We start from the raw sequence: 16,126 nt of genomic DNA, 5'->3' as shown, positions 1-16,126 counted from the left end.
TCAACTTTCCCACTAATTGTTGCAACTGATGCAGTGTAACCTTAGATGCATTCAAACATACTTGGAGGGCTGCCCTGAATTTTAACACTTTGCTAGCTGGTAAACGGAAACACCCCTCCCTTGAGTCCAACTCGATCCCCAAAAACTCGAGGCAAGTCGTGGGACCCATAGTTTTACCCGGTGCCAATGGCACGCCAAAATGACCCATCAACACACAGAATTCAGCTAAGGCCTGAGCACATTCGGGATTTCCGGCGGGACCAAGGAACAAAAAATCGTCAAGGTAGTGCATTACATTTCGGAAACCCGTTTTCTTCGTGAACACCCATTGCAGGAAAGTACTGAATTGCTCAAAATAAGCACATGATATAGAGCATCCCATTGGCATACACCTATCCATGTAAAATGACCCCTGGAACCCGAATCCCAAAAGACGCTGATCGTCTGGGTGTACCGGGAGCAACCGGAACGCTGACTCGATATCTGATTTCGCCATCAACGTCCCGGGCCCCAGGCGATTCAAGATGGCTACTGCCTCATCAAACGATGCGTATCGCACCGAACAAACTTCTGGATCAATTGCGTCGTTCACCGAAAGGCCGTGTGGAGCAGACAAATTATGGATCAAACGAAACTCACCTGGGTCCTTCTTGGGGACCACCCCTAACGGAGAACAAACAAAATCCGGTACCGGGAGTACACTAAACGGGCCAGCGACCCGTCCCCGGCTAACCTCTTTCTGAATTTTTTCTTGCACCACAGATGTATGTTGACAAACAGAAAGTTGATTTTTGCAAATCCCTACACCCTGAAAGTCCCCTACCGGGATGCGGAAACCATGTGAAAAACCGTTCCGCAGCACCCCAGCAGAAGTACGATCCGGGTATTCACTGAGCCAGGGAATCATTGCCAAGGTATCAATCGGGGTTGGTAAAGGCGCCCCTCGGACTAGTTTAGACCTGTTTGGCGCCTCCCTTACCCCCATTCTCACCCGTTCTGGCTCTGCACGATGACTCAGGATGGGACGACCCACACGTACTACACTCATGTTTGAATTTACACGATCCCGGAGGTCTGGTACATTTCCCTTTGTTGAAATTAAAGCAGAAACCCTTCCTCCCTGTATTGCCTGCGGGCCTCGACTGATCGTCGGTGCTCGTACTTGGTCGAAAGGGCGTCCCCACATTTTGGCGGGAGTAATCTACAACATTGCTCCCAACCAATGGCATCTTTAACATTCCTGATTCTTTCATTTTATCCCATGTTACAGAATCGTAACAATCCCAAGTCAAACCCTTGTTATGTTCCTTTTCTTTCCTGAACAGATTGTCATAACAAAACCAATGGTTACCTTGATACGCTGTCGAGTAACCCATAATTCGTGATTGATAAATGGGAAATTCAGAAAGCAACTCGGGCCTACGTTCCCCCAAAATCGATGTAAAAATACCCCACGCATTGCCCCAGTTGCCAATATTCTCATTTACCTTAAAGGCGGCCATTTTTGCGCGCCAAACACTCGGATGCATTAGGTCCTTCTGACTTTTAACATGCTCCACCTCATAATGATCAACAAGCAAGGAGAAAATATTCACGTACTCCCCAGCCCAGATCTTTTCTTTTATAGCTAAAGGCACATGTTGTCCCAATCTCTCTCTACGAGAGGGTGCTGACTCGTCCCTTGCAATCGGCAATGGCCGCTTACCTGCACCGGACGCAGCTTCGGCCGCTTGCGGCTTGTCTATTCCCGCCAACGGCGCAGTCACTTTAGCTGCATCTCTCTTCTCACGAAGCCCTTTTATCAGCGCCTGTGCCTCGGCAGCCGTGGCGGCATCACTACTATCCCCCAACCAAGCTGCTAGCTGTGCTGCCAGCTCGGGGGGCATGTCTTCTTTGGATGTCGGGGTGACGACAACGGGGATTGGATTCCCCTCCATTGGTACTGGGGTCGGCGCCTCGAGCGGTACAGAGGGGACCGGGACGTCTCCACCGGCTGGAACCCTTCTCGGCCTCTTAGGTCTCCCTCCAGCCGGCGCAGGGCCCGAACCCTCCTCCCCGTCCCGTTTCGCCAACCGTTTCTTTATGTCGGACACCTCTTTGCAAAGGGCCCGCACCATCTGGTCGGTCGTCATTCTCTTTGCGACTTTCTTTGGCATTTCTCCGACGAAGTATCTAGAAGACAAAGAACAAGATCAAAACGCTCAAAATTGGCTCTTCGTTCTGTCCCGAGCTCACGGGTAGCGAGGAGGTGCAGCTTCGGAGCACAAGAACAAGAGGACGTCTTCTGGTCTTGCGTCTCTTTTTATCCGTCTTCAGGGCGGGCGAGAACCCGCCCCTGCCTGCCCCTAGGGCGGGGCTGGCTACGTCGGTGTCTAGGCCAGCCCACTCTAGGGCGGGAAAAGGCGCGCCCCGGCTACGCCGCTTCGGGCATACCAGCCGAGACGCGCCTCCCGCCCAAAAAATGGCTTCCCGGGGGGATCGAGGCACTCCGCCATACGTTCGGGGGGACCGAGTGGTCGCCCCTTTCCAATGTGGTTTTAAGAAATAGCCACATCACGTCTGGCAACTAGCCAAATCAATAATAACAAGCCCTAATACAAAAGGACCACCCAGCATCTAGCCCTCTCTAGTACAAAAATCAAAATGAATGAACTCCTCCCCAGTTCGCACATCTTTTATGATGCTTCAGACAACAAGAGCACAGCTTCTTAGCATGACATTACGTAAAAAAAGGTAGCACTACAGTGTTACTTGCACAGAACGTCAATCAGACTGTTAATTTCAAAAACACATACTTGGAAACGGTTTTCACTGGATAAACATGAGAAATGCAAAGTAATACGATGTACTGTTCTGCACTATGGACATAGCACTGGAGGTTTAGCTCCTAACCCTGTGAGGTTTCAAAGCACATCCCCTCAGCTGAGAAGCTGGAGAAAAATGTTACTTTACTTGTACATAGACAGAGCATGGCTGCAGTTAAATTTCAATCATTTGCTCAAAAGAAAATGAAAAACAAATGCTTGTGCACACCATTTTAACATGTACTTTTAATAATGTGGCCAAGTTATGTCAAGTTACCCAAACCTATGTTAAGCAATATTTTTCTTAATAAATTAATTTTTCACACATGCATGTCATAGGAAATGATGCCTCCACCAGTAGCAGCGGTGCCATTTTTTATTTCATTTTAACCAGTGCTGCACAGCATCGGCAAAAAGTATTGGCAAAGGCAATATGTCCCAAATAAGAGTTGCTCACTCTCGTCTCCTAAACCTGACCACCCATTTTGAGTAGGAACAAATCAGCCTGAAGTGCCAGACCAGATCTCTTCTGAATGGGAACACAAACGACCCCAGACTGCTTTTGATCTTGGTTTACCACATCAGTAAGGTGCAGCCTGACTCCTGTGGCACATAGATCTGTGGGACCCATGTGTTGGCACACGCAACACAGATATGGTGTTTCATTGAAAATAAATAACATGTGATGGGTAAAATGTGTGAATTATTCCCAACCACAGATGGTTCCTCTGGGCTGTATTTCAGTCCATGTGGAATGACCATATGCAAATCAGTCTACGTCATGCCCTGATAAGAACCATCCAGCCCAAACTGCTATGCCTCGTTCCCTGTGAAAAGGAACACGCGCAACGCCACGCAGTTTTCAGTTTAGGGACTTACTAGGGTGCCCTATACTAATATGCAATAAGCTAGAAGTGAACATTTCTTGCCTGCTAAGTGCATCTTGTCAACAAAACAGGGCTCTGGACCAAAGAAGTAAATTCCAGTGTTGAATGTCCGGAGGCATCAGCTTTAAATATATGAGTACATTTGGGTAAGCATGAAGACAGCCACTAGTATGGAGCTAAATAAATGCAGTAGAGGGACTTGAAAACCATCCCTAGCCACATCATACCTATCACACTGGAAGCAAGCATCCCTCCACTGATACAGCCATCCACAACCGACTGTCAGTTCAAACACTAAACATAGAACCTTAAGATGGTGAAATATATACACATGGTCCACTTACAAATAACAAAATAGGAGTGATTAACTTATGCAGGAGATCAATACAAACACATACCCCTCCCCGACATTCCCAAAGTCAAGCCAGTCCTTGAATAAAACAGTACATGTCCTTAAACACTAAACTGTAACAGAGGAGAATAAATGACAGCCAGAGCTTATCATACCTTGTCCTACACCACAGAGGTCGTAGTCTTCAGGTACAGATATTTCCATGCATACTTTTATGTGCCGACAGGCCAGCATTTCCCTTTCCATTGTCTTTAAAAGAAATCAGTTCCCTTTATAAATAATGGTTCGAATTCATTGATCACCCAGATCTTGCCTCTTTAAATTCCACCTCTGATCTAAACACACATGGGTCATATTCAGTCCTGCATCCCAACCTAGTTTGCATATTACTTCTCTACTCTCACACTGAGCTACCATTAATCCCTAAGATTAACACACTCTCCTACCTCAGTGCACTTAGCCTTCCCTCCCATCTTGGCACTATACCACTCCTCAATTATATCTTGCTTAGATGAAACCCTCAAAGATCCTATTTGTGGTGGGTTACACAATGTAACTTGAATGGGTGTTTTCACTATTTGATATCACATTTATTTGCGTTCTATATGGCGTTGTAGCATGCATCTTTGGAAAATACTCCACCAATTCATGCAGCTCATGCACTCCAACTAGAGCACATTATTCCCAGTTTACTTTGAGGATTTTCTGCCAATTCATATTGAAAATATTGGCCAGCTGGCGATATTTGCATAACGTTAGGTAAATGCAGCCACTTAGTTTTAATGAGCTTTATGCATGATTTTCAACTTCACAATGTCATTTGTTTCCAAGTGGAAACTTTCAGTACTACCATATTTTAATTCTAGTTGATCCTGCTGCAATGTAGGGGAGAAGCAACACAGCATACACTTGGACTGCCTTGAGTTTAACAGCAAAATCTTTAGTGCTTTCAAAGACTTTAGTTTGGTTCTATTGAGAATTGTATTTTTATTTGCACTCTGCACCTGTGCACCTGTAATTAGCTAGATTTTTTATGCATTAAGTCAGGATTAACATGAATATCGATGGATAGCTCTAAACAATGGGGCACACTACTCTTTATTGTAGACTAAGGAAAATCAAATGTGTGTCAGTGGTGTAAATGGGGCTGTGGTTACTACAGAGAGTTGAGAAGTTTCAATGCATGTCCAAGTAAAGTACAACTGAGGGTCTTAGACGGGCAGTCCTAGCACGCGCGGTGGAGTGCTGCGCGTATTCAAAGAGTGATGAGAATGGCTAAAAAGCTTAGCACACTCTAATGAACATATTGGTACCACGTTGTAAATATTTTGCTTGGTACGAGGACATAAAGGAAAAGGAAAGGCGACTGAAACAGATGAGAAGGACTATTTTTTAGGATCTTAACTTTAATTGCTGGCCTGTGTTTTTAAGATTTTAATTTTTTATTCTTGGGAAAGATAGCAACTCCCTGAATGATTCATTTGCTTGGGTTTTTCAGAATACATATAAACCGAAATACAGACAAACAAAATCGCTTTCAAGTTCTACCCTTTCTGCTCATTTTTTCTTCTTCTTTTGTCTCCTTTTCTGTCTTGCATGCATGACTGCCTTCGCTGGCCTGTGTATTCGCTGAAAGTTTGCTTGTGCCTATGGCCTATTTTACTTAGAATTTTTTTTAGAGATTTATACGTTACCTCTGTCTGCTTGATTACATATTTATTCCTTACACTGTTTCTAATTCTGTTGTCATTTCTTTCATACCAAGGAACTACATTGTCCTGAATTAGCTCCGCCTCTTGAATGTTGCTTCTCCCGCCCCGAGGGACCAGCAAATCAGCGCCCGCCCTCCAGATGGGCCCTCCATTCCCCTACTGCCTCACGTTCTCAGTCGGTCTCTGATTTATCCGATGCATCAGGATGTCCAGAAGCAAGGATCGAGAACCCTAACCAGGAAGACCAGCCTGCATGAATTATCAATGTATAATTCACTGTCACATGCACACTGCCACCCGCATCACCACAACGAACAGAGCGCTCTCGTAGTTTCACAAAGCCACAAACATTTCAGCTGTACCCGCCCAGCGTTCAACTTGTGGAGCCGAAATGTTTCTAGAATGAAACAGTTTATGTGCCTGTAACAACTTCGTTTTTCATAGCTCAGAAAACTATTTTTGTCTCCATCTTTTCTACATATAGTAACAGAAAATAAGTAACTAATAGCAAAAAAAATAATAAACTAAAATCTTAAGGAAAACAGATTGCTATATCTCTCTCTCCGTAACAACTGCCTTTTTGTTACATTTGCACTGTTAAGTTATCATTTTAAACAATACTTCTTTTATTCTATTTTAACATCAATTTTAAGCTGGACTCAAAATGTTAAAAGAGGCTTCAGAATATCTGAAGCAGTAGAGCAGAAAGCCATTTGACTAGTTGACTAGAAATATATGTTAGTTACCTGTAACCTGTCGGAATACAGGAAAAGAATGCAATGAAAATGAATGAAAGTCTTGCCAGGTGTACAGTATGCACACAAAAGACCTGGCTCAAGTATGCATGCCTCTTGGTTTCTAGCACTCTAGTGCATGTACATAATACTGCTACTGTATTCTACAGAAGCCCGTAATTGTAAGTCAAAAAGTCCCACTGTAATAATGTTGTCACTTTATCCGTACTGTACTTTTATTGTTGTTATACCTGCATTGACTATACAGGAAATGGATTTTTAAATTATTGTTAATAGTTCAACTTGCTATGTATGTACAGTGTTGACTCTTTAAAAAAACTCATCTTGGTTTTGAGAAAATATTGAATTACAATTTTAGGCCTGTGCATACTAAAGCATAAAAGATATGTTAAGAGATCTGTATGAGGCCATGAACGTGGAAATAAAACCCTCACTATTTACAGATCGGTGGAATCCTGTGTTTTACTTACACTTGTCACAACAGTGGATCTTATATTGGGACCGCCTGTCGCCAGTGACTCCCTGCTCTTGCATTACCAACATTACTGTCCTCCCGTCATGAAGATGACTCATTCAGAGCTCTAATTTTCAGCCAACAACATAAAGCATGTAGTTGACCATATCCGCTATTACCAGATGATGATGATGAGACTCCATTTTGTATTTTTATCTGGCAATGGAAGAAGGCTACCCATTTACTTCAAAGCAGAGGCCATACCTGTGGATGAATACAGCTGAATCACTTGCCCCAAAATAGGTTAATACCACTGAATCAATTGAACCGTGATGGCTCTCTTTGCCTGGTGCTGGAGTGGGATTCACTTTAAATAAAAACTTGGTTTACCTTCATCCAGGCTAGTTCCCGCTGTCACTATGTCAATAGTCCTTTGCTGTTGTTGAAGATCAAGAGCTCTACATCACATAAAATATGGTCAGAATCTCTAATCTATTTTCACAATTTTCTGATCTATTTTCAGTCACTAATGAGTTTTGTATGAGTTAGAGGGTTTTATTATTCACAATTTTAGTAAGTTATGGTTATCAGATCACAAGTAAATCCACTAATATTGGTCAATAAAATGTTATTAGGAATCAATAATCCGTTTGCAATCAACATATTGTAATAAAAAGGTCTTAACCGTGTTCCATAAAGGTAAAACTCCTTATTCTAGGAATCGTGAGAAAATAGGTGTCAGCAAGGACCCGTAAGGAGTTGAAGTTCAAGAGAGTGAAAGAACCAGCATAAAGCTGCAACATATAAAGTTGATTCAATAAGTCAAAAATTAAATCAAAGCAAAGCTTCCTATAAAGAGAGGTTTGAGAAAGTCAGTAGAATCTCAAAGCAGTATGGAATAAGGATAAAGGGATGGGGTTTGGATCGGCAGTAGCAGTTGCAACCACAATTAGCTATAGCAATAGGGTAAAAAGATGTGGTATCCTACTCTAGGACCATGCACGATTGTAAACAGTTGAATATGTGCAATCTTCATGTTTCTTCTCCTCTCGACTAATCAGCTTTCGATGCTCTCATGGGAACACATTCACTCCCCATTTTCTCACAGGAATGCAATAGTTCACAGATAGTAAACTCGAAGTTTTTCAGCTACATTGTATAATTTCTCAGTTTCATATGTCTTCTTACCTTTCAGGTCTACTTCCTCACGCATTGAACTACATCGCTAAACTTCTGATATGGCATGTTTTAGTAATTTCTAACAATGATCTATGGAAAATCTTGAAACATCTATATAACGATAAATATTTAGCACAACACCATCCTTTGGAATTAAACAAGTATACTTAAAGAAGTCAAGTTCAGTTTAAATGCTGCATTTTTTTGTTAGGTTTCTTTATTACTTCATTAAACGGCCTTCAAAGAATGTTCTCGCATTCAAACGGAATCTTAAAACTTGGCTTTTTGAATTAGCATATCAATAATTGGTTCGGCATGGGGGTCAACAAATCTGATAGTACGGGACACTCACTGTGTGCTTTATGAACCCAATGATCGATTGAAACAACACTTAAAAATCATGTATTAACAGTCTTCTTATATATAAGTAGAAATATCTTGCAGAGCAGAATTTAAATATTTATGCTATTTTTTTTAATGAAAAAGCATGTTCATGGAAAGGTCGAGAAATAAACATTTGTATGCATCTCTAAGCATTTCTAGTCAGCTTGTCCTGCAATATTGCTTCAGGTATTTGAGGCCTAGTATGGGTAAATATAGTTGCCTACTGAAATATTTGCATTTAAACGCATTTCATTTTTGTTAAAGCCTATTCCTTAATTCTGCACATTTATTATAACCTGCATAATTCTTCAATATTTATTAAAACGCACCCTCACTGTCAACCGTCATCAACAAAGCATCGCCTTTAGATAAGGCATAGGAGAATTTTTTGAGGGAAGTGCACCATTGACTCTTAGCTGTGCTCCAAAAAATCCACACTGTGACTAGTGAAAACCCCCATTCTATCTCGATGAACAATTCAAGCAACTGCTTAGTATATCAGAATGACGAAGAAAATCATAAACCGATTACAACTGCCTGCTGCAGAATAATGCAGCATTGGTCCATCCTTCAACCAAAACAAAATACAACATTAGACTTCTTTCTGAATATTGCACTTGTTGGCAATTCTGAATAAGTTTGCATTTTAAAAAGTAACCATTGCCCATACAGTCTAGTGCACCATTGTGTATACAGTTCATGAGGACCATAGCTTGTTAATTCAATGCTTTCATTTGTGCAATGGTCTATCTCTTACATGGTATAACTGAAGACCTGAAGAGTAACACAAGTCAGGCCTCTGCCTGATCTGCAATAAAAACACTGTTCAGGTTATTGGTGTTTGGTAAGCAATTGGCAATGGTCAAACATTCTGAAAATCTACATGGTTGTCGGTAGCAGAGCCCTCAAATGATTCTCCTTCTTAAAAGACCACACTAATTACCAAAAGTGAGGGCTGCAAATTCACTTCTTTAAATGCTGTATACCTGGCCCCAGGGCGCTATCATGTAGCCCATGCTATTTAACGTTGACATGGAGCCGATACTAGTCCTGATTGGCAGCCTGGCAGCCACACTAAACCCATTTACTGGTGGCATGTTAAGCGTGAGCAGCACAGTGCATCATAAAACCTTTTTTCAGCAGTGCTGGGACAACCAGAAGTTGCTGGACTCCTATTGTAACTGGGGTGCCTATTACCTCTCCTGTTTAGGGACTTACCTTATTGTTGGTCCAAAAACTGAATTACAAATATACCCCTTTAGTACTTGACCCTCGGGGATTGGAAGGTCGAGGTGCCGAAAGCCTTACTTAAGGAGGTGGTGTGGGGAAATAGACTTGGAACCCAATCAAGACAATAACCACAGTTAATAAACCAGTGTCCAGCCAGTGCTTTTACTTAAAAGAATAAAGTATATATGTTGAGATACACAGCTAAACACTACACTTGAACCTAAGAGGGCATAAATACTGTACGCAGTTATTACTGTTGCAAAGTGTAGGTAAGGGAGCCAATCAGTCTTAACTGCAGGTTCCTCTCCGAGCTATAAGAAGTAGCATGGCAGGTCAGTATGAAACACATTAAGCAGCCCTAAAGTCTGGGTGGGGTGGAATCGCCATTCCTTCTTCCAATGCTGTGGATACAACAATGGTAAAGCTGGTAAGTTATCGCTGTCTCTAGGCTTACCGTGTATCAGCCACAGTGTCTGTCCGTGATCGTAGTCCTCAAAGCCTTTGTTGGAAACTTAATCTTTAAACTGTGAAGCATGGACTTCTTCCTCTGTATGCAGCTGGTTGAGGCATGGTGTGCGTGCTGGCGCACCACCCTGAGTAACAGTAGTGCTGACTCTGGACCTGCACCCTGCGGGCTATGCCGATGCTCTCCGATTATGCCATAGTGAGCAAGCATGCAGTAGAGTAGTTGGGATGGCGCTGCCGCACGTCAACAAAGACCGCACTCACTCACACCTATCACAACAAGGGACATCTCTGGTGGATCTTGAAACCACCAAACACGGTTATGAGTTTTCATAGCACCAAGACATCACATGTCACAGTTAACTTTAAATTGTTAGCTATCTGGAGACCGAGAAATATGGGGAAATGAGCTTCTGCTCTTGTGTTTTTGGAAGTCTGGTCATCATTCTTGCATTGATTTTGTTGACTTAGTGCAGAACTAAGGGAGTCTATAACTGAGCACAGGTATCTGATCTGGTAGGGCTAGTGCTTAATTTGAGCTGGTAGTTGTATAGAATGCCCAGCAGAACTCATATTTGGGGACCAGCATTTCTCTTCTCTCATCAGACTTTTACACGGAACAAGCTAAAGAAAAACGCAAAAGGAGAAAAGAGAAATATGGAAACAGTGACACTGAAAGAAAGCTGGGATGAAAAAGAAAGACCGAGTGAGGTAAAGGGGCAGGGACTGTCTGATGGTGGATGAGAATGGCATGAGAGTGAATCAAGACTATGCAGCCTTGGTATTCGGCACCCCGACATTAGATCGCGCTGACTGCAGGGTTCCGAGCAAAACTTTGGACCCTAGTATTTATTCTTGTAGAAATAAAGCACTGGTTAAGGCATCTGGAGAAAGTATGAAATTAGATGCCCATTTTGTGACTTGTTGTGGCACAAGAATGTAGTCTTTAGACTGAAAATCAGGGGCCATAACGGACACCCCCACAGCCCCCTGCAATGCGGGAGGGGGGCAGTCTCCTTACATGTAGGGGGGGGCTTGCCTTCTCTGTATTGTGTGTGTCTTTGAAGCAGCTGCTGTCAGCATCATGCTCTGTGCTGACACATACTGACCCACGCCTGAAGAGCAACAAAACAGTTAATTTGTTTCTCTTTCAGTCCGAGCCTCCTGCAAGGCACCTTTGGAAATGTAGGTGGGGGCTCCCCTCGGAGAGAGTGACTTTCACAGAACACTGCTCATCTCAAAGGCAAAGATGAGCAGGCTCACCAGTGTGAGCAGGTTGGAGGCCCACCTCCCAAGTCCTTGAGGGCCACTAAGCAACTGGCAAATGAGTGTTCTGTCCCTGTGTCTCTCAAAGAGCTCCCTGCAGTCTGCTTTGTGGGCAACGCTAACCCCTGGCTGGCCTCATGAATTCAAAGTAGAAAATATTGGTGAACTTGAAGGGATTTCTCTTCCAGACAGAAGTGCCTCCACCCAGCCCCTCCCTTTCCTTATGAATGATTTTAAGTCAATAATGTTAGGCCCTGCTGCTCCTGGCAATCCTGTCCAGGGCTCCCTTACACCTTAGCATAATAGCCATAGAAGAGCTGCAGGTTGTTCGTTTGTGAGTGTGCTATGAACCCTGTTGGGCTACGTAATGCTGTAATAGGCTGGATGTCCATTTCGGCGAACCAACCAGACGAATAGTGCTCCTGCCCGGTCCCCCTCTTGATGTGTTGTTGATGCATACGCCTTAAAGTTATATCTACAGAGATCTGCTAACTTTTCTGCATATGCCAGATTTGCCTCTGCGTCTTGAGCGGGTGACACCTTTCCAGCATCCATGTCTTTGGTTAGGTTGGCGATCTAATATCTGTCTGACCCCTGCTATCTGCCTAATGCATGCCCCTCTAATGACTACCTTGTAGGCATCCCAGTCTAACGTCCTAGAGGACAATGTGTAGGCGTTTGTTGAAAAGCACATACGCTCATTTGAAGAACACCCACAACAGATCTGTAACTATCTTCATCACTCCTCTTATCTCACCTTTAGACAAATATACAAGACTGATCACCTCAAAAACTCCCAACGACATAGTTTCCACAAAGCATGAGACCCCACCGGGCACCTAGATTCCTTTAATAGCCATGCACATGCTGCAAGCTCCTAAAATGTTGAAGCACAGCCCTCCCCATATTACACTAGTGCAATTGCACCATGTTTAGTTTGGATGTACTACCGGTTGTGGTAGGTGCGCAGCATTGTGATAATTTCCCACCACAGTTGTTACCCTTCCCCAGGCTCCCTCTCCATACCATAATCAGACGTCCAACATGGGTGGACGTTGCAATCATTAATGATCAGCTGAACACAGGGCAGGGGCAGTGTCAACATGACCCCTCCCCCCCCCAAGAATCCCTCACCACTCAACCTCAGCTCTCCATATTGACTCCAAGAACACACATTAGTCTCATCACCATCAATATACGGGTTATGCAAACAGCAGGCACAGGAAGCCCTGTACAGCAAACACACCTCGCACAGGCAGAACAAGAACGACTGTGAAGGCGATGGCGAGGCACATTTTGCACTACTACGTACCCTGCTTATGCACCAGGAGCAATGATCTGGCTCCGACCAGGGGTTGCATTTCAGGAAACCAGCAGGGCGGTGGACACAGAGGGAAGGTATGCACTCTTAGAGGGGCTCCTGGATGGCCAACCGGTATTATTAGGTAGCATCTATGCACCTAACACAAGCATGGAAAATGTTGGGACTACCTGTCGGGCGTCCTGGCACAGTTCTCCTTGATCATAGGGGGAGACTATAATTGCATACTAGACATCTCCCTGGATAGATCTCATCCCCCACCCCACACACATTGGCCCACGCACAAACAGAATGATTTTGGTCCTGGGTAAAATGTTGGTCATTCAAATCAACATCCGTCAACTAAACTTTATTCCTTCTATTCATTCCCCACAATCTACAAGTGCACCTAGACCATTTCCTGTGCTCACCAGCAATTATCCCCATGATTCAAAATGTAAATTATCTGGGCAGGGTCATGACGTGCATCTCCTGAACCTTAGAAGGCGACCCCCTCTTCCTCCGGTACCTACATGGAGATTACAACGAGATTGCCTCAAAGACCCAGTGTTCTGCCATAAACAAGAGGACAATATTCAAGGCTAGCTTTCAAAAAAATCCCACAAGGTGTCCTCCAGGGTGCTAGAATGGGATGCCTTCAAGGCGGTCATTTGTGGGGCATGTATTAGGCAGATAGGAGGGATCTACCAGACATTAGATCGCCAATTATTACAGAAGGCAGGTTAGCGGCCCTAACCAAAAACATGGATGCTGGAAAGGTGTCACCAGCTCAAGTCACAGAGGCAAAGACGGCATATGCAGAAACATTAGCAGATATCCGTAGATATGACTTTAAGGCGTATGCAGCAAGAACACATAGAGAGGGGGACCAGGCAGGAGCACAATAGGCCTAGTTGATTCACCAGGACATTGACATCCAGCCCATTACAGCATTATGTAGCCCAACAGGGGTAATGGCCCACTCACAAGCCAACATCCTTCAGCTCTTCTGCGACTAATATGCTAAGGTGTAAGGAAGCCACAGACAGAATTGCCAGGAGCGGGCAATTTCTTTGCCGCCCCGATCATCCCTTAAATCCAGGCAGAGGCACAGTCCTCTCTAGACACGGTGATCACATCAGTAGATGCGAAGCACGCGGTCCAAGCTATGGCACGTAACAAGGCCCCGGACCTAGCCGGCCTGCCCCAAGAATATAATAGCACATCCCCACACTACTAGCGCCTCGGTTGGAGGAAATGTATAGGGCAGCACTGAAAAGGGGAGAACTCCCACGCTCGCTACAAGAATCACTCTTGATATAATTCCTAAAGTCTAAAAGAGACCCAACACTACCGACCTCATATCGGCCGATTACACTGCTATCGGCAGACTAAGATTCTGGCAGACCGATTCACCCAGGTCCTCCCAACACTAATACACCCAGACCAGTGTGGATTCGTGCCAGGCAGGAACACCTCCCAAAATATCCTTAGACTGTACCATGTTCAGCATCAGGTACGCGGCCACTTCCCCCCCCCGCCGTCTGCCTGGTCCTGTAGAAGGCCTTCGATACCCTGACATGGCCATATCTTTTCTCAGTCCTCCAACAGATGAGAGTGGGCCCCAGACTATTAGCATACACAAAGTTACTTTACACAAACCTCACATCCCGAATACGCCTGGACCATTACATTTCGGCACCTTTCCAAGTGAAGCGTGGCACGAGACAGGGGTGCCAACTCTCCCCCCTCCTTTTCGCCTTGGCAATGGTGCCCCTGGCAATTCGCCTATGCCGGAAGGGGGGGTTGGGGAATCCCATTGACGGGCAACACCCACAGTATGTCTCTATTCACAAACGACCTGCTGCTATATGTGAGGAATATAACAATGAACCTGGACCCACTATGGGACACACTTACAGACTTTGTGGCCGCAGCCACGTTACAGATCACCTGGATAAAGTCCATCATTTTCCCTTTGAACCCAGACCTCTCCCCCACGAGAGGTATGGATAGGAGAGCTCAAACTAGCCTGGAGCGCCCAGGCCCCACGCTACCTTGACGTCCGACTCTATCACACCCCAGCTGACCTATATGAAGGCAAACACTGTAAGGCATTGGCAGGCATACGGGCATTGGTAGGGTTCTGGAAGACCCTACCCTTGGCCCCAGTTGGTAGAATAGCCATAGCAAGGATGATCATAGTGCCCCGGCTCCTATACCATTTTGCTAATATACCAATCATTCCTCCAAGCTCATTTTTCCGGGAACTGGATTCCCTGCTTAGTTCCCTCATATGTGGTAAAGGCTGACGTAGAGTAACCCTCATAAAGATGCAGCTCCCGATCGACCATGGAGGGCTGGGGGCTCCTCCTTCGAGGTGTATTTTCTGGGGGCACAACTCCAGTGGCTATCCCGCTGGACATCGTGGCACCACCTGTAGAAAACCAGCCTTTTGCCGATACTGGTGATCCGCCGCTTACTACTACCAGGGATCCGACCCAGCTCAGCATACCCCATACAGGTAAATATAGCGTGCACATGTATGCTACGGATACATCGTATGTCCCGGGAATTCCACTCTATGCCACCCTGCTACCTCTGGCCAGTCTACCCCTGGGCAGAGAATACTGCACAGCTCAAACAATGCAAACTCGGACAGACCACTCGCTCCTCGAGATGAAGTCCCTGTTTGAGGACGACGAACTTCTCATGTTTTCTCATGTGGCAGAGGAGAGTGGCCTCCTAAGAGGACTGTTTCGAGTTCCCAGTCAAATCATCTCGAACTTCCGCGGACTTTGGGACCTATCCGAGAGAGAACCGATGACACACCCAGTACTTCCCCGAAACAACACATGGGCCCCGGGTGCCACTTAATTACCTGGCTATACAAAGCCATAAGCAAACTTACGGCCACATCACTTAAACCACTGAGACACAAGTGGGAGGAGGAGCTAGAGCGGCCACTATCCTATAAAGAATGGGAGCAGGCCCTGGAATACCCAATGAAAGTCTCTCGAAATTTGCGGTTCAAATACATACAATTTTTCATCCTACACCATGAATAACTAACACCAGCACGTCTTCATAGATTTTTTCCCAAAACACAGTTTCTATGCCCGCTCTACTGTACCCCCTATGCAACATTTCAGCACATGTTCTTAAACTGTCCCTCTCTGACACCATACTGTCTCCGTATTGCCAGTCATCTTTCTCAACAAATGGAAACACGCGGAGGTTGCACCACTCCTTCAGAAAACATAAGCAGACCCCAAAGAGCTAAATAACTACCATCCCATCTCTCTCCTCTCGTTCCCTGTCAAAGTCCTCAAGCAGAC

At 44.8% G+C, this 16,126-nt stretch overlaps 1 protein-coding gene across 5 annotated transcripts in view; it reads left to right on the top strand.

The window, feature by feature from the left end:
- The window catches only part of MTCL1 (microtubule crosslinking factor 1), a 511,680-nt gene extending 504,728 nt beyond the window's left edge, over positions 1-6,952 (top strand). For 4 of the 5 annotated variants that reach the window (XM_086964952.1, XM_086964953.1, XM_086964951.1 and 1 more), the window contains one exon: positions 5,809-6,952. In XM_086964952.1, coding sequence (XP_086821078.1) covers positions 5,809-6,012 — 204 coding nt within the window. In that variant the 3' untranslated portion in view covers positions 6,013-6,952. The remainder of the gene's footprint in view (positions 1-5,808) is intronic. The other variant, XM_086964955.1, reaches the window with a different exon arrangement.
- Positions 6,953-16,126: the final 9,174 nt, after the last annotated feature.

The sequence above is a fragment of the Lissotriton vulgaris genome, chromosome 4_1, assembly GCF_964263255.1.
Source record: "Lissotriton vulgaris chromosome 4_1, aLisVul1.2, whole genome shotgun sequence".
Classification (NCBI taxonomy): Eukaryota; Metazoa; Chordata; class Amphibia; order Caudata; family Salamandridae; genus Lissotriton; species Lissotriton vulgaris.
The sequence above is the reverse complement of the archived record's forward strand: the minus strand, read 5'-3'. Positions and strand labels throughout refer to the sequence as shown.